The sequence below is a fragment of the Caretta caretta genome, chromosome 3, assembly GCF_965140235.1.
Source record: "Caretta caretta isolate rCarCar2 chromosome 3, rCarCar1.hap1, whole genome shotgun sequence".
In the NCBI taxonomy this organism is placed as follows: domain Eukaryota; kingdom Metazoa; phylum Chordata; order Testudines; family Cheloniidae; genus Caretta; species Caretta caretta.
Genome location: NC_134208.1, coordinates 65,476,140 through 65,495,723, shown reverse-complemented (window position 1 = coordinate 65,495,723; position 19,584 = coordinate 65,476,140). Strand labels below are relative to the sequence as shown.

General features: G+C 44.6%; 2 protein-coding genes across 3 annotated transcripts in view; both read left to right on the top strand.

The window, feature by feature from the left end:
* Nucleotides 1–19,584, top strand: part of ME1 (malic enzyme 1) — a 348,457-nt gene that overhangs the window by 199,529 nt on the left and 129,344 nt on the right. The gene's annotated exons all lie outside the window — the stretch shown is intronic.
* Nucleotides 971–2,907, top strand: LOC125634420 (myb/SANT-like DNA-binding domain-containing protein 7). The gene is made up of 2 exons (XM_048845123.2): nucleotides 971–1,798; nucleotides 2,366–2,907. Exons 1-2 carry the CDS (start codon nucleotides 1,213–1,215, stop codon nucleotides 2,452–2,454), a joined length of 675 nt encoding a protein of 224 aa, XP_048701080.2. The 5' UTR covers nucleotides 971–1,212; the 3' UTR covers nucleotides 2,455–2,907.

Below are 19,584 nucleotides of genomic sequence, written 5' to 3'. Positions count from 1 at the left end.
ACAAAAATTTCCTTTTATGTTAGGTTATCTAACCGTAGAAACAGCTGTCTAGTTTATATATCAGAAAAATATACAGTTTTAAAAGGGATATTCATTTAATATTAGATTAGAATATATAGTGTGACTTGTAAGTAATTTCATAATTAAATTGGAAAAACCCTTGATTTTGGCAAGGAAATGTACTTGTAACAGATCAAATGAAAAGGTGACTGTGGCTGCACATCATTAAGGAGTGATTGGACCACTCAGTAATTCTGATAATATACACAACTAATTGTCAATACAGGTGTATTTTGGTACATTTTCCGTTATTTGCATTGTGTCCGCATAAGCTCGAAATGTGAACAGGGCAACTAATGGACCTGAAAATGTTAGAGCACTATGTAGAGTTAACAGAGATGGTACAGCCATGACTGCTTCTGAAAAAGTTGTTAACTGGCAGAGAATTTGCAGTTGACAAACTGGAGGTGGAGCCACTGGAAAGATTACCATGGCTATAATGCATCCTAAATCTGAGGGAGTGTGAGTTAAAAGACAGAGAAGCTATTGTGGAGAAAAACAAAGAGGTTAGGGAATGCCAGATGGGGGGCCATACATGGCAAACACCCAGAATATAGAGGGAGCCATCAGCACATCCTATTGTGTTTTTTGTTGTGAAAAAAATGAAGAAATTTTGACCCTATTGTTCATCTGGGGAAATATGTGGCCTGGCTGAGGTCATGGAATACATGGGATGCTATAGGTAGCAAGCATATTGAGTCTCCTGTCAGTGAGGTGAATGGATCTTCTGGCAACTTGAAACTTAAGTCCTGAGTGGTTTGCACAGAGGAAAAACAAACAAAAGTGAGCACACCCTGAGCCCTGGTCTACACTAGGACATTAGGTCGAATTTAGCAGCGTTAAATCAATTTAAACCTGCACCCGTCCACACAATGAAGCCCTTTATTTCGACTTAAAGGGCTCTTAATCGATTTCCTTACTCCACCCCTGACAAGTGGATTAGCGCTTAAATCGACGTTGCCGGCTCGAATTTGGGGTACTGTGGACACAATTCGATGGTATTGGCCTCCGGGAGCTATCCCAGAGTGCTCCATTCTGACCGCTCTGGACAGCGCTCTCAACTCAGATGCACTGGCCAGGTAGACAGGAAAAGAACCGTGAACTTTTGAATCTCATTTCCTGTTTGGCCAGCGTGGCAAGCTGCAGGTGACCATGCAGAGCTCATCAGCACAGGTGACCATGATGGAGTCCCAGAATCGCAAAAGAGCTCCAGCATGGACCGAACGGGAGGTACGGGATCTGATCGCTGTTTGGGGAGAGGAATCTGTGCTATCAGAACTCCGTTCCAGTTTTCGAAATGCCAAAACCTTTCTGAAAATCTCCCAGGGCATGAAGGACAGAGGCCATAACAGGGACCCGAAGCAGTGCCGCGTGAAACTGAAGGAGCTGAGGCAAACCTACCAGAAAACCAGAGAGGCGAACAGCCGCTCTGGGTCAGAGCCCCAAACATGCTGCTTCTATGATGAGCTGCATGCCATTTTAGGGGGTTCAGCCACCACTACCCCAGCCGTGTTGTTTGACTCCTTCAATGGAGATGGAGGCAATACGGAAGTAGGTTTTGAGGACGAAGATGATGATTATGATGAGGAGGAGGTTGTAGATAGCTCACAGCAAGCAAGTGGAGAAACCGGTTTTCCCGACAGCCAGGAACTGTTTCTCACCCTAGACCTGGAGCCAGTACCCCCCGAACCCACCCAAGGCTGCCTTCTGGACCCAGCAGGCGGAGAAGGGACCTCTGGTGAGTGTACCTTTTAAAATGCTATACATGGTTTAAAAGCAAGCATGTGAAAGGATTACTTTGCCCTGGCATTTGCGGTTCTCCTAGATGTAGTCCTAAAGCCTTTGCAAAAGGTTTCTGGGGAGGGCAGCCTTATTTCGTCCTTCATGGTAGGACACTTTACCACTCCAGGCCAGTAACACGTACTCGGGAATCACTGTAACACTGCAATGCTTTGTTCATGTTTGCTGGCATTCAACCAAAATCCGTTCTTTATCTCTCTGTGTTATCCTCAGGAGAGTGAGATATAATTCATGGTCACCTGGTTGAAATAGAGTGCTTTTCTTCAGGGGACACTCAGAGGAGCCCATTCCTGCTGGGCTGTTTGCCTGTGGCTAAACAGAAATGTTCCCCGCTGTTAGCCACAGGGAGGGGAGAAGGTTGAAGGGGTAGTCACGCGGTGGGAGGAGGCAAAATGCGACCTTGTAACGAAAGCACATGTGCTATGTATGTAATGTTAACAGCAAGGTTTACCCTGAAAGACTGTAGCGACTGTTTTATAAAATGTCTTTTTTTTTTCTCCACCAGCTGCATGTGTTTCAATGATCACAGGATCTTCTCCTTCCCAGAGGCTAGTGAAGCTTAGAAAGAAAAAAAAAAAAACGCACTCGCGATGAAATGTTCTCCGAGCTCATGCTGTCCTCCCACACTGACAGAGCACAGACGAATGCGTGGAGGCAAATAATGTCAGAGTGCAGGAAAGCACAAAATGACCGGGAGGAGAGGTGGCGGGCTGAAGAGAGTAAGTGGCGGGCTGAAGAGAGGGCTGAAGCTCAAAGGTGGCGGCAGCGTGATGAGAGGAGGCAGGATTCAATGCTGAGGCTGCTGCAGGACCAAACCAGTATGCGCCAGTGTATGGTTGAGCTGCAGCAAAGGCAGCTGGAGCACAGACTGCCACTGCTGCCCCTCTGTAACCAACCGCCCTCCTCCCCAAGTTCCATAGTCTCCACACCCAGACGCCCAAGAACGCGGTGGGGGGGCCTCCGGCCAACCAGCCACTCCACCACAGAGGATTGCCCCAAAAAAAGAAGGCTGTCATTCAATAAATTTTAAAGTTGTAAACTTTTAAAGTGCTGTGCTTAAAGTGCTGTGTGGCATTTTCCTTCCCTCCTCCACCACCCCTCCTGGGATACCTTGGTAGTCATCCCCCTATTTGTGTGATGAATGAATAACGAATGCATGACTGAAGCAGCAATGACTTTATTGCCTCTGCAAGCAATGATTAAAGGGAGGAGGGGAGGGTGGTTAGCTTACAGGGAAGTAGTGAACCAAGGGGCGGGGGGTTTCATCAAGGAGAAACAAACAGAACTTTCACACCGTAGCCTGGCCAGTCATGAAACTGGTTTTCAAAGCTTCTCTGATGCGTACCGCGCCCTCCTGTGCTCTTCTAACCGCCCTGGTGTCTGGCTGCGCGTAACCAGCAGCCAGGCGATTTGCCTCAACCTCCCACCCCACCATAAACGTCTCCCCCTTACTCTCACAGATATTGTGGAGCACACAGCAAGCAGTAATAACAGTGGGAATATTGGTTTCGCTGAGGTCTAAGCGAGTCAGTAAACTGCGCCAGCGCGCCTTTAAACGTCCAAATGCACATTCTACCACCATTCTGCACTTGCTCAGCCTGTAGTTGAACAGCTCCTGACTACTGTCCAGGCTGCCTGAGTACGGCTTCATGAGCCATGGCATTAAGGGGTAGGCTGGGTCCCCAAGGATACATATAGGCATTTCAACATCCCCAACAGTTATTTTCTGGTCTGGGAATAAAGTCCCTTCCTGCAGCTTTTGAAACAGACCAGAGTTCCTGAAGATGCGAGCATCATGCACCTTTCCTGGCCATCCCACGTTGATGTTGGTGAAACGTCCCTTGTGATCCACCAGAGCTTGCAGCACTATCGAAAAGTGCCCCTTGCGGTTTATGTACTCAGCGGCTTGGTGCTCCGGTGCCAAGATAGGGATATGGGTTCCGTCTATAGCCCCACCACAGTTAGGGAATCCCATTGCAGCAAAGCCATCCACTATGACCTGCACATTTCCCAGGGTCACTACCCTTGATATCAGCAGATCTTTGATTGCGTGGGCTACTTGCATCACAGCAGCCCCCACAGTAGATTTGCCCACTCCAAATTGATTCCCAACTGACCGGTAGCTGTCTGGCGTTGCAAGCTTCCACAGGGCTATCGCCACTTGCTTCTCAACTGTGAGGGCTGCTCTCATCTTGGTATTCATGCGCTTCAGGGCAGGGGAAAGCAAGTCACAAAGTTCCATGAAAGTGCCCCTACGCATGCGAAAGTTTCGCAGCCACTGGGAATCGTCCCAGACCCGCAACACTATGCGGTCCCACCAGTCTGTGCTTGTTTCCCGAGCCCAGAATCGGCGTTCCACAGCATGAACCTGCCCCATTAGCACCATGATGCATGCATTGTCAGGGCCCATGCTTTCAGAGAAATCTGTGTCCATGTCCTGATCACTCACGGGACCGCGCTGACGTCGCCTCCTCGCCCGGTATCGCGTTGCCATGTTCTGGTGCTGCATATACTGCTGGATAATGCGTGTGGTGGTTAATGTGCTCCTAATTGCCAAAGTGAGCTGAGCGGCTTCCATGCTTGCCTTGGTATGGCATCCGCACAGAAAAAAGGCGCGAAACGATTGTCTGCCGTTGCTCTGACGGAGGGAGGGGCGACTGACGACACGGCTTACAGGGTTGGCTTCAGGGAGCTAAAATCAACAAAGGGTGTGCCTGTACATCAAGGAGTATTTCAGGCAGGACTGCACGGAGGGTTCCAATAAGAAATGGTGCACCTAAGTTATCGTTGTTATTGGAACAAGGAGGTTAGCCTGGCCTCTGATTGATACATGGCTAGATTTACCTCGCTGCACCTTCTCTGTGAGTGATTGCAGTGTGATCTAGACAGGGGAGGAGGCAAATGAGTACAAAACAAATCTGGTCTATTTCTTGTTCTGACCCACTCCATCTATCTTTTACATCTTTGGCTGGCAGCAGACGGTGCAGAAGGACTGCATGCCATCCACATCTCATGGCTGCTCGGCAGAAGATGGTACAGTACGACTGCTAGCAGTCCGTATCGCCTGCCCGCTCACCATAAGACGGTTCAATAGGACTGACTGCAGGACTAAAGAGAATGACCTGCTCAAGTCACTCCAAATTTAGTCCCTGTGCCCATGTCTGCCCAGGCGCTCCTGATCGACCTCACAGAGGCGACCAGGAGCACCTCAGACATGACGATGACGGCTACCAGTCGTACTGTACCGTCTGCTGCCACAAGGCAAGGGGTTGCTGCTACTGTGTAGCAATGCCGTACTGCGTCTGCCAGCACCCAGGAGACATAGGGTGACGGTTACCCTGAGCGGGCTCCATGCTTGCCATGGTATGGCGTCTGCACAGGTAACTCAGGAAAAAAGGCGCGAAATGATTGTCTGCCCTTGCTTTCACGGGGGGAGGGAGGGAACGGGGGGCTGACGAGATGTACCCAGAACCACCCGTGACAATGTTTTAGCCGCATCAGGCATTGGGATCTCAACCCAGAATTCCAATGGGCAGCGGAGACTGCGGGAACTGTGGGATAGCTACCCACAGTGCAACGCTCCGGAAGTCGACGCTTGCCTCGGTACTGTGGAAGCGCTCCGCCGAGTTAATGCACTTAGAGCATTTTCTGTGGGGACACACACACTCGAATATATAAAACCGATTTCTAAAAAACCGACTTCTATAAATTCGACCTAATTTCGTAGTGTAGACATACCCTGAGTTGAAGTGAAAGGGTGTGGTGGGTGCAGTTTGTTAACTCTACCAGAGATATAAGGAAGGTAGGAATGAATCTTTGTAGAGAGGGAATCAAGGGGGTAGTACGGAAGAGGTCCCGTCCCTAGGGACAGACAAATTCAAGGAGAGTTTGTTGCATTATTGCCTTGAAGTTGCTTCTTTTGAGGTTGGTAATATGGTTAAGTTTGGGCTTTAACACAGTCTATTTGCTGTTATGGATGGGGTTGGGACTCCTAAGCACCTGAGCTATGTTGCAGAGGCGGGGAAGTGCTGAAGCAGCAGTGCTTAGAGGCATCACATAAGACAGACTGCTTCCTAAACACTGTGCTGAGCATGGTGAGTAGTGAGACTTGCTGCATTTTAGAGAACTGTAACTAGTTCTTTGCCCAGTGTAAAAGGATGGGGCCATGGCCTCACTTACACACACTCCTCTAGCTAGCACTGGTATCAGACCCCACACTTTCCTGCATTTCCCAGAAAAGACTATTTGAAGTGTAGTCCTGATGTAGCTGCAGGTGGGGTAGAAAAAGGCTCCCTGGTGCTTTTCTATTTTAGTAAATTCACACAGAAACTGTTATAATTTGCCTTTGACTTTTGTTGTTTCTGCTGTTAACAAACATTTATATACAAAGAAACCACCAAAATCAGGGACCCATTGTGCTGGGTGCTGTACAAACCCATAGTATAAAAAGCCCAGTGGGCTTACAATCTGTAAGTCTGATACTGTGCTTTACAGTGCATAGAAGGTGTGTTGATGTTAGATGATACTATCAAATGCTTTTGTCGTCTTGGCGAAATTTATTTTGGGTAAATTTAATATAAAACAATTTGACTAGTGATATATATGTATTATTCTATCCCCTCCCTTCTCCTTCTACATCCTATCTCTGGATTGTCTTTTCTGCAAACACATCTTTAAATAGAATCTTTGTGGATGACTCACAAGTTTACATTTTACTTGGAAATGGTCTCCCTCTATCAAAACCAAAATCTCAGATTGTCTTTCTGATGTCTCCTTCTGATGTCTGGTTATCAACTGAACTCTTGATCTTGCTATACAAACCCACCCCACCTCCTCCCTTTCCTTATCTTGGTGGACACCACCACTCCCCTCTCTGTCACTCAGACCCATACTCTCAATTTTCACCTGTAACTCAGTCCTCTCTTTTAATGAACAAATCCCAACTGTGTCTAAAACTTGCTGCTTCTTCCTGCACAACATTTCCAAGATCAGCTCACACTGCCCATCTCTGCCCACACTGCATCCTTTTCTTTTCTCAAAAATTTATTCAAAATACTGCTATTAAGATCATTTTCCTCATTTGTTGCTCTGTCTCTCTCCACACACATACACCCTTAAAGCCCCTACACTGGGCTCCCCCTCTTCTACTGCATCAAACACAAATTTTTGGTTCTTATCTTAAAAGCACAATTTAGCCTTGCCCTACCTATCCTTCCTAAAATGACAAGGTTGGATCCCACTTTCACTCTGCCAATCATCTGATTCTCTGCCTCTTTGAGCACTTTTCCATATGAACCCTTACAAATCGGAAAAGCTTCCGGTCAAAATCCTTCAAGCTTCTCTTCAAAACTCACCTCTTCTGTAATGTGCGCAGGAAACTATAACCTCGTATCGGTCAGGCACGTGCTGAGTTGTGATTATAGCTCCTGACTAATTGAGAACTGAATATCCTATTATTCCATCCTCATGCCAACCCCCTAGTTTTCTCAGACATTATATCTTGTCTTTAAGACTGTAAGCTCTTTGCAGCAGTGAATGTCATCTTCTGATGCTTATAGAACATGGTAGCTTAGATATTACTGAAATAAGCATTGAATAATAATAATAAATAAATCTTTGAACAAAACAGAGAGAGACCACTATCTTAGCCATTATAGAGGGAGCTGGTAGCAACTCTTATATTTAAGCTTGCCTGGTACTTTTCATTAAAAAGTATGTGTGTGGATTTTTCTTGGAGATGCTTTCACACCACCAGTGTTTGCAGCAGGCTTTTGATGTTTTGTAGGGGCAATGTCCTAAAGCTAGAGTAGTGCCTTGTCTTTGTTCCATGAAACCCCATTTTTGCAGAGATATAAACAGTTCAAATTGTCATTTCCCTCCTCTCAAATTTCTCAGAAAAATTGTCAGCTTGCCAGAGTAATAGCTAAACATAAGTATTCTAAAGGTAAATTCACGCCACTCCCAAAACCATAGAGCAGATGACAGCACTGAATTAGGAATGCTTTTGCGGGAGGGAGGAACATAGAGCCAGACTGGGCTGCCCCCTTCTCACCTGGCACATTGCCCCAGTACACAATTCCCTGCCCCGTCTGGGAGTCACCATATAGGAAAAGAGCTCACCCAATTCCAGAATGGGGAGGAGACCTGGGCCACTCTTTTTTCATCTGTCTATAGATTCCACGCCTAGGACTCAGCACTTGGACCAACCCTCTGGGAAAACAGTCTTTTCCTAATGCCAGCTAATGCAGTTAGTCGTGTAATTCAAGTGGCAGCAGTTTGTACTGAACTGCTGAAAGTTCAGGGTTCCAATCCCAGTGATGAAGCAGAATGGGGAGTTGTTACAATTGCACATAACAGAATTGCGGGGGGGTTACCTTTCTTTCATAAGAAAAACTAAAATTACATTAAAAACAATATTAAAAGAATGGTTTTAGGTTGCAAAATCAAGCACTTGAAAGTTAGGAAATGCCAAATTAATGAATGCACACACAAACTTAATTCACCCTCACCCCCTTGTGCATATATACTATGATACAGTCCTTAATAACATGGTCACATACTATTTTTCCACTGGACCGCAGCCTCATTCAGTGCACTGGATGGACACAAGTGGCAGAATTAAAGTTACGTGGTCACTATCTATGTTGGATTTCCTAACTCTTGAGTACTTGACTTTGCAACTGAAATAACACACTTTTAATATATCTTGTAATTATTAATTATATTATGATAGCACATAGAGACCAGATCAGGTGTTGGTCCCATTGTGGTGGGCACTGTATGAGTGTGAAAAATGTCCTTGTGATGAAGAGATAACTTTACACATTTATGTAATCAAAAAGAACCAAATAAGTACTGTAAAGAATAGGTTAACTTTTAAAGTTATTTAATTGTAGTTAGGAAGAGGGCATCATCAAGAAAGGAGTGTTGAAAGAAAATAGTAGTATTATATTGCTGCAGGGCCAAATTTATGATGTCTGATTATTCTGTAAGGAGTAAAAACACATGCCTTACTGACTTTTCAGACACGGTAAATGACATAATAAAAACTGAATCTGTCAGTAGAGCTAAATCCTAACAGGATAGGCTGAGACTCTAATCAACTGAAGTTTATTTGTATAGAAGGAGCTATAATATTATTACAGGAAAAATTCTTAATTAAGTTCAGTGGAGAAGTCTTGAAGAATCAATCTCCCATTTACCTCAAAGAAAATTAAAAACAATGAAACACACAAGTGCAAACTTATGGGGGAAGGGGAGGAGAGAAAGGAGAGATTGGTTTAAAGTACAGTGGCATTCTGGCACCACAATAATAAATCAAAACCAAATACAGTTCAGATTAAATATTCTGAGTCTCATAAAATCAAAAACAATGTCATGATGTAGTCTTAAGGTGGACCTTTCTAAGTCCTATAAAATCAGCATGTTTAGTTGGATTTCTTTGAAATTTGGCACATTTGAGGAGAGTGTAGAGTAGGGTTAGTTTCCCAAATTTGGAGTCCTTTAAACCACAGATTCCAGAGATATGAGCCCTGAAAAAATAGCCATTTTAAAAAAAAAGTTTCTCGATGGATTTTTTTGGGTCCAGAGCAAGATATAACTATTGGTGTGATGTGGATCAGAATGATATTAATCTGTTGAATTTTAGCCAAGATAGTACATGGCACCCATTAAATCTTTGGGGAACCCAAACTGAAACCTGAATTTAAGGAAATGTACATTTTTTACACTGTGCAATCACCGATGCAGAAAAACAGCTAGAGTATTTCCATGCCTGCCATTTTTATGTTTTAAACTGGACTTTTTAAGTGGTCTAGAATCTGAGTGATTATTCAGATTTCTTTGAAATTTGGTGTGATTCATGGTGGTATGTGGTAGAGTTAGTGATCCAAATTTGGGATATTTTGGCCCAAGGAGTTCCTGAGTTACACCTCTCTCTCCTTGGAAAAAAAACCCAGTTTCCTCCTTCTGCTTTACTACTAAAATGAGAGGTACTATTGATGATTGGATGAATTACGGATATCTTGATGGCTGTGAACTCACCCTTCAATTAGTATATGAAGGGATAAATTAATCCCAAATCTCCCACCCCAATACAAAAGGAATTTTGAGTTGAGTGGCTGGAGGCTGCTACAATTTCTGAGTCATGAGTGGCAAATTCATTTTTGAGGGAATGTAATCCAAGTTCTTTCGGAGAAAAACTAGAAGTGTGTTTCCTGGGAGGGGAGGGGTTATGGGGGAGCAGAGGAGTGGCAGAATAGTGGGAGAGGCAGTGACGGGAGGAGGATATATGGGGATGGATGGTAAGGGAGGCAAGAGAGATTGGGAGCTCCACTGAACTTCCAACCTTCCTGCACCCCACAGCTCTGCCAGTACTCCCCAATCACCCGGCATCTCCCACAACTCTGCCAGCGCACCCAACGTTGCTATTAATAAGTGTTTTGAAGAAGATTAATTGGGAAATTAGACAGTGCCAAGGGCCAGTGAGTTTGTGTATATTGAAGCATTGCTTGAACTGGATAGAAGGCAAGTGGCAATGGGCAACCATTTTTCCCCCTCCCTTTAATAGTGTTATGTGGAATCCTGTAGGTGAGAGTGAATGGATTGTAATGGGAGGTGAAGAGTTTGTATATTTCAGCAACTGTGAGGCTGTCAGAGTAAAGGTATATGTATTAATGGGCGTACTTGGGCATTCTGAAAGAGGGCAGAGTTGTGGTTGCGTGTGCATTGCCTGGTTTTCAGAAGTTTGAGTTGCTCAACTCAAAATTCTGCACGGGAATGATATACAAGCAAGCAACTGTAACTCTGAGTTAACATTGGTTTTTGCCATTGAATATTTAATAAGAGTCTGTGCCTGTCTGTCTACAATAGCATGCAACCATCTCTCAGACTTGCTTTTCATTCATTCTTAGTCTAATAGGATTGCACAGTATCCAATGGCAGTGATTAAGTTAATTATAAAACATATTTCATATTTTAATATTTCAATTCCATATCTCCTCATAGTTCTGATCCCTAATCTACTGAAATCTGAATAAAGGAAGCTAAATCATCACCATCATATGTGGGTGAAACTCAATTGTGTTGAATTTGGAATACAGTCTACATTTTAAAGGTCCAGTAAATGATGAGCCAGATCCTCTGTTGGGGTTACCTGTGGAAACTCTGTTGTAGAGAAATAAGCTATGCTGATTTACCCCAGTATCTTTAGTGTGTGCATAATATTTGTCTATTTATATTAAAAATAGAATTATAGTAATTGTCCAGGTTGCCAGCAGGCGCAAGTATTTTATTTAGTTATTTTCTTTGAAATTGATAATAAGCTCTGAGGATAACATTCTCTGGCTGAAACAGAACAGCTTTTAATGTTTCCACAGAAAATAAAGAAATATTTCCATCTAAATTTCACACACACACCCCCACGCCGGCAAAATCTCTGGTTAATTTTCAATAAGACAAATAAGGGTAGTGGTTTATAGCTCTTCTCTCCTCTGGTTCCCCCTTCTTTCCCTCCTTTGCCCTATACAATGATATTTGTGGCTAAAATCATCCCAGCTGCTGTACAATAACCACTTCCAATTGAGACTCAGTAGGTGGTATTTATCATGTGGCATCAATATTCATCATTTCCTGATGTAGTTTTTGATTTAAACAGTTTGGGTCAAAGTTTGCATGCCTTACTTACAGAACTGGTACCATGAACTCAGTGTGACTTTACTCCATGAGCAGGGTTTAGTCCAGGGGTGGGCAAACTACAGCTTGTGGGTCAGATCCGGCCCTCCAGCCATTTTAATCCGGCCCTCAAGCTCCCACTGTTCTGGTGCTCCAGCTGGGGAGCAGGCTGGGGGGCATCCCACATGGCTCCTAAAAGCAGCAGCATAGCCCTATTCCGGCTCCTACGTGTAGGGGCAGCCAGGGGGCTCTGCTCTGCACACTGCCCCCGCCCCAAGTGCCGCCCCCACAGCTCCCATTGGCCGGGAACTGCAGCCAATGGGAGTTGCAGGGGTGGTGCCTGTGGACAGGGCAGCATGCAGAGCCACCTGGCTGTACCTCAGCATAGGAGCTGGAGCAGGGACATGCTGCTGCTTCCGGGAGCTGCTTGAGATAAGCGCCACCTGGAGCCTGCACCCCTGAGCCTCTCCCCATGCCCCAACCCCTTGCCCCAGTCCCGATCCCCTCCCGCCCTCCGAACCCCTTGATCCCAGCCTGAAGCACTCTCCTGAACCCCAAACCCCTCATCCGCATCCCAGAGTCCGCACTCCCAGCCAGAGCCTTCACCCCTTCCTGCACCCCAACCCCCTGCCCCAGCTCTTATCTCCCTCCTGCCCTCCAAACCCCTCTGTCCCAGCCCAGAGCACCCTTCTACACCCCAAACTCCTCCTCCCCAGCCCCCCCCCCCTGCACTCCACTCCCCAGCTCAGAGTCTCTTCCTGCACTCTGAACTCATTTCTTGCCCCACCCCGGAACCCACACCCCCAACCAGAGCTCTCACCCCCTCCCGCACCCCAACTCCAATTTTGTGCACATTCATGGCCCACCATACAATTTCTATTCCCAGATGTGGCCCTCTGGCCAAAAAGTTTGCTCACCTCTGGTCTAGTCCAATTTGAATCACTTGCCTGATTAAAAGTGTTAGTGTCTGATTCTCATCTAGCTTATACTTCTGTGCATTGTGAGTAACTGAGAAAATGAGGAGCTGAGAATCAGGCCAAATGACTCAGATAAGTCTGTTTCTGAGGAAACAAGCTATGCCAACTGGCATCAGTTAGTACTTAGGGGGATGATTCATTAATGGAAAGAGCATTCATCTGATAAACCATCAAAAGTCAGAAAAATTACAAAACACTTAAGAAATAATGTTGTGTATAGTAATATAGAGGGCATAGTGGAGTCACTGTTGGTGCTGTCCCCAGGGTTATATGGGGCCACAGCCTGTTTGTCAAGCAGAGCAGGCCTGACTCATGGATGCATGAAGTAACCAGGTGATATGGTAATCTTGTTCCCCCTTTACTCCTGTTTGCAAAGACAATATCCCAGGAGTTCTCACTGGTGTGGTAAGGTTTCACAATGCCTCAGTGTCCATAGTTCTTGTAGGGAGTGATGTAATCACTTAAAGTTTCATAAAAATAATTTGTTCATTTTATATCTATAGACAAACAATGATCATTAATAACTGCATATAATCTGTAGCTAATCAGGCATGAAACATCATTGACATATCTACGTATGTCATTTGGAAATTATTAACTCCCGTCAACAGTTGCCAACTTTGAGTATAAAAAGATCCTGTTTTATTGAAATTTTAACAAATTTGTTGAACTGATTTGTCTGGACCAAGCCGAACATATGTTAATTTTTAGACCTGACAGCTCTTATCAGGTTACATGGAATAATATGGTAGAGGGGGAAAAAAGGGGAAGGTATATCCAGGAATTAGAGTAGTGGCTGGCAAATAAAATACTTCAGGTGAACACATCTTTTTCAATTTTATATCTCAGTCCCATTTGGAAGTAGGCAAGGAAAAGGAGATCTCATTTGATTTACAAGATTATTGAAATTAAAAGCCCATTTTGTAAATATTTAAATGTTCAGTTTTATCAAGCATATAGTAGATGCACTAAAATTATTTGTCATGTCCTTTTTTGCTTTATTTTGTTTGTTGAATACTCCTTGTAGAATAGAAATGTGCATATTTTTATTCTTTATTTTAAAAATTGTGTGAAATTAAACTGAAAATATTTCAGTAATTACACAATTGTGTACCTTGATTTATGTTATTTAAAGTGTGTGTGAGAGAGTGAGAGAAAACTGATGTGATTGGAATAACAGACTTGGTGGGATAACTCACATGACTGGAATACTGTCATGGATGGACATAAACTGTTCAGGAAGGACAGGCAGGGCAGAAAAGGTGGGGGAGTTGCATTGTATATAAGAGAGCAGTATGACTGCTCAGAGCTCCAATATGAAACTGCAGAAAAACCTGAGAGTCTCTGGATTAAGTTTAGAAGTGTGAGCAACAAGGGTGATGTCGTGGTGGGAGTCTGCTTTTGACCAGCGGACCGGGGGATGGAGGTGGATGAGGCTTTCTTATGGCAACCAATGGAAGTTATTAGATCGCAGGCACTGGTGCTCATCGGAGAATTCAATCACCCTGATATCTGCTGGGAGAGCAATACAGCAGTGCACAGACAATCCAAGAAGTTTTTGGAAAGTGTAGGGGACAATTTCCTGGTGCAAGTGCTGGAGGAACCAACTAGGGGCAGAGCTCTTCTTGACCTGCTGCTCACAAACTGGGAAGAATTAGTAGGGGAAGTAAAAGTGGATGGGAACCTGGGAGGCAGTGACCATGAGATGGTAGCGTTCAGGATCCTGACACAAGGAAGAAAGGAGAGCAGCAGAATATGGACCTTGGACATCAGAAAAGCAGACTTTGACTCCCTCAGGCAGAATCCCCTGGGAGAATAACATGAGGGGAAGAGGAGTCCAGGAGAGTTGGCTGTATTTTAAAGAATCCTTATTGAGGTTACAGGAACAAACCATCCCGATGTATAGAAAAAATAGTAAATATGGCAGGTGACCAGCTTGGCTTAACAGTAAAATCCTTGCTGATCTTAAACACAAAAAAAAGCTGACAAGAAGTGGAAGATTGAACAAATGACCAGAGAGGAGTATAAAAATATTGCTTAGGCATGCAAGAGTGAAATCAGGAAGACCAAATCAAACTTGGAGTTGCAGCTAGCAAGAGATGTTAAGAGTAACAAGAAGGGTTTCTTCAGGTATGTTAGCAACAAGAAAGTTAAGGAAAGTATGGGCCCTTTACTGAATGAGGGAGGCAACCTAGAGACAGAGAATGTGGAAAAAGCTAATGTACTCAGTGCTTTTTTGCCTCTGTCTTCACGAACAAGGTCAGCTCCCAGACTACTGCACTGGACAGCACAGCATGGGTAGGAGGTGACCAGCCCTCTGTGGAGAAAGAAGTGTTCAGGACTATTTAGGAAAGCTGGACAAGCATAAGTCCATGGGGCTGGATGCGCTGCATCCGAGGGTGCTAAAGGAGTTGGCGGATGTGATTGTAGAGCCATTGGCATTATCTTTGAAAACTCATGGCGATCGGGGAGGTCCCGGATGACTGGAAAAAGGCTAATGTAGTGCCCATTTTTAAAAAAGGGAAGGAGGATTGGGGAGCTACAGGCTAGTCAGCCTCACCTCTGTCCCTGGAAAAATCATGGAGGTCCTCAAGGAATCAATTCTGAAGCACTTGGAGGAGAGGGAAGTGATCAGGAACAGTCAGCAGGGATTCACCAAGGGCAAGTCATGCCTGACTAATCTAATTGCCTTCTAGGACTAGATAACTGGCTCTGTAGATGAGGGGAAAGTAGTGGACGTGTTATGCCTTGACTTTAGCAAAGCTTTTGATATGGTCTCCCACAGTATTCTTGCCAGCAAGTTAAAGAAGTATGGGCTGGATGAATGTACAATAAGGTAGATAGAAAGCTGGCTAGATCATCGGGCTCAATGGGTATTGATTAATGGCTCCATGTCTAGTTGGCGACCGGTATCAAGCGGAGTGCCCCAAGGGTCTGTCCTGGGGCCGGTTTTGTTCAATATCTTCTTTAATGATCTGGAGGATGGCGTGGACTGCACCCTCAGCAAGTTTGCAGATGACACTAAACTGGGAGGAGAGGTAGATACGCTGGAGGGTAGGGATAGGATACAGAGGGACCTAGACAAATTGGAGGATTGGGCGAAAATAAACCTGATGAGGTTCAACAAGGACAAGTGCAGAGTCCTGCACTTAGGACAGAAGAATCCCATGCAGTGCTACAGACTAGGGATCGAATGGCTAGGCAGCAGTCCTGCAGAAAAGGACCTAGGGGTTACAGTGGATGAGAAGCTGTATATGAGTCAACAGTGTGCCCTTGTTGCCAAGAAGACTAACGGCATTTTGGGCTGTATAAGTAGGGGCATTGCTAGCAGATCGAGAAACGTGATCATTCCCCTCTATTCGACATTGGTGAGGCCTCATCTGGAGTACTGTGTCCAGTTTTGGGCCCCACACTACAAGAAAGATGTGGAAAAATTGGAAAGCGTCCAGCAGAGGGCAACAAAAATGATTAGGGGACTGGAATACATGACTTATGAGGAGAGGCTGAGGGAACTGGGATTGTTTAGTCTGTGGAAGAAAAGACTGAGGGGGGATTTGATAACTGCTTTCAACTACCTGAAAGGGGGTTCCAAAGAGGATGGATCTAGACTGTTCTCAATGGTACCAGATGACAGAACAAGGAGTAACGGTCTCAAGTTGCAGTGGGGATGGTTTAGGTTGGATATTAGGAAAAACTTTTTCACTAGGAGGGTGGTGAAGCACCGGAACGGGTTACCTAGGGAGGTGGTGGAATCTCCTTTCTTTGAGGTTTTTAAGGTCAGGCTTGACAAAGCCCTGGCTGGGATGATTTAGTTGGGGATTGGTCCTGCTTTGAGCAGGGGGTTGGACTAGATGACCTCCTAAGATCCCTTCCAACCCTGATATTCTATGGTTCTGTGAATTTTCTTAATTTTTCCTGTGAGACAAAAAACATCCTTTGGTCCCACACTTATTTGGGTTCTAAAGGTCTGCTCCTGTAAATGCTTATGCACATGCGTAAAGTTACAAGCATTCAGTGTTTGTAGGCTTAAATGTGATTTAAGTTCTCAGGAAAGCCATGAGAGGCCCTCTGCTCTAGGGTGAATTTGACTGTTTATGTACTGCAGTAAATATATTGATCTAATTTTTATAGATATACTGTAAAAAATATTAACCAGGAATGCAATCTGATTCATGCCAATTACTTTTATCTGAAATTATGAGGAAGTTAATATAGTCCTAAACAAGTTAAAACTGACTGCTGTTAAAGCCTGTCTCAATACATACTGAATCTATTCAATACATAAACAGCCAGTATAGTCAGCGAGGGTGGGAAAGATGTGTTGTCATATGTATATTGTGCTTGAAGCATTTTTCCCCTATTAGATCTCAGATGTTCAATTTATACAGTTTAGACAATCTAAAGAAATCCTGTTTTATGTGCTTTTGAAAAAGGAGATAAAAAGTATCTGGTGAAAAGTGAGTTGATCTCTCATTTAACCTTGGCCTGTTTCATGGCAGATTCGGTTAAGTAAAAACCATGCTGTTCATGAGTTAGTAATATTTATGCTCAACAACAACTGTAACACATCACGTAATTATTTCTGACTCACAGAGCTAGACGTTCTTATTCATCTCTACATCTGTCACGAAAAGACCTAAAGCATTTTTTATCGCCTTTATGCATCCCTTGACAATCAAAATCCAGAGAATTTATTTTATTAAAATGACATGCAGCATACGTGGCAATTTGCAAAATGACTAGCAGAGCTTGAGAGAGAATTCACAGAACCCTTTACTTTACCCAACATTTATAATATCCCCAAGAAGTGCACCTTGGGATGAGTAAACCAAAATAAATACACGTGCCTTGCTTCATAATACACATTATACCTAGTCATGAATAACAATGTAGAAATGTTAACAAAGTCACTTTTAAGCAGTAATTGGAAATCCCCTGTTAAGTGACACCTCACTTCATTTTTCAATCTGTGAAACCTGTTGGATTTTTTTTTAACATAAAATACAGAGATGGGAACGACAACTGCTAGAGAATGCAACGTTAGACCTGCCTGTTTTAATAAAACAAGATTATGAACATGTTATGGAAGAGAGAGTATAGAACTGGCCATTGCTGGGTTTAAGACAGTAAGTGCCAACAGCTTGTGGTTATTAGAGCACTAACAATATTGAATAACTATGCTGAATACGACAGAGGAAAAAATGATCCTGATCACAGGGTTCTTACCATGTAAAACCCTGATCCTGCAAAGATTTCTACTGAGTCCCTCTGACCTAACCTGGAGTACAGAAAGTGCCTTCCCCCGGTTTGCCAGGTCATCTCCTCCCTTCTCAGGAGTGACAGCACACTTTTTTCCCCAGTAGCCATTTTTCTAACACCGGTATGTTCTCCACTTAATTTTGGTGGGGAGTTAGTTGTAGGTTAGGAAATCACAGGTGAGAAACAAACATTTAATTTTTGTGAAACTAGTGAGAAGGTTTACAAAATTAAAACTTAAGTAGCAGCAAAATTGTGTGGGTATGAGTGGGTGTCAGGAGAGGAATAAATGAAACCTTCACTTTAAAATCAGGAAATTCTAATTACTTTTGCTTCCCACTTAAATTTTAGCATTAATTTAGCAGCAAATATTCATATAAACTGTTGGAGTTAGATATTAATACTTTATATAATTTGAAGATGGATGTTTACTTCCAGAAAATATTTAGTTCTAGCTCTAATTGTAGTTGGCCATTAAAATCCCATTCAAACCGAAAATTAAGCAAAAGCATAATCAGTGTCTGATATCTCACACTACCAGGACTAGAGTCTGTTTGTTATGCAGTACTGGAAAGATGAGAGACTGCTTCTTCAAGTATTGTATAGAAACAGTTTTATCCTTGGTGTTTATGGGTGACTTGCCGCAGGGCAAAGTTATAGACCAACACAAGCTGTTTGCCAGAAAGACAAGGTTGCTTAGCCCATTCCAAGCCAGTTAACCACTTGTAAATGTTGACTATTCTACTGATGTTAATTGAGTTAATCTAGATTCATACTGGTATAATAGGTCAGAATCCTGCCCTACGTCTGCCAAAATCTGCTGCATAGAACTAGTAATAAAATCTGTTGCCTTAGTATCGGCCATATGTTTAAATGACCTGACTTAGCTCACTAATGCTACTCCTGAGGGAGTTCTGTGCCAAAAAATTAAATTCTGCATACAATATTTTATAATTCTGCAAATTTATTTTTCAATAAATGTGGAGGTTCTAGCATGGCAGTGGGGAGTTCAGGCCACTGACTGCACAGAGGTGGGAGATCACCCTGCAGAACCCTCCCCACCAGGACTCGGCGGTGAGGCTGCACCTGACCCTGACACAGTGAAAGGGGTGGGACTGCCCAAACAAACAGCCTGGGTCCTTGCCCCTCCATGCCAGGCACACCAGATGTGAGCAGGCAGGCTCAGCTTGGCAGGATCCAAGTGTGGAGGGGCTTGGTATGGAGTGAGGATTCTGTTTGGGGAAATTTGGGTGTGAGTGGCTCAGCATGGTGTCCAGGTGCTGGGGGAGTGGGAGTCCGGGTGCAGCTAGTTGGAGCCCAGTGGGCTGGGGGTCTTGGTGCAGGGGGCTTGTCAGGGTGGTCCAGTTTGGGCAGGTGGGACCCATTCAAGTGCAGGGGACTCCACTGGGGGTGGTTTTGGTGCAGGGGTGGGTGTCCGGCCACAGGGGGTGTGGCTCGGTGGGGGGGGTCCAGGTCCAGTGGGGCTCCAGGTGTGAGGGGCTCAGTGGGGAGGTTCTGGGTGCAGGGAAGGGTGAGGCAGTTAGGGGGCCTGGGTATCGGGGGGGTCCAGCTGAATGGGGGTTGGGTGGCTGGAGGAGCAGCTCCCCATATAGGGACCCCCCCACGGCTGGAGCGAGGGGGGCAGGAAGCAGGGGGGAGAGTGCAGAGCTTCTGGCAGCCAGGGGAGGTTTCTGGGGGTGGATCTGACGCAGTCTCTGCCACTCTTTGCAGGGGAAGAGGAGTCTTGCCCTCCCACAGCTCAGCCAGGGTTAGCAGCTGAGCCTAGTGGGTAGGACCACCTGCTGGGGAGTCCCCAGCC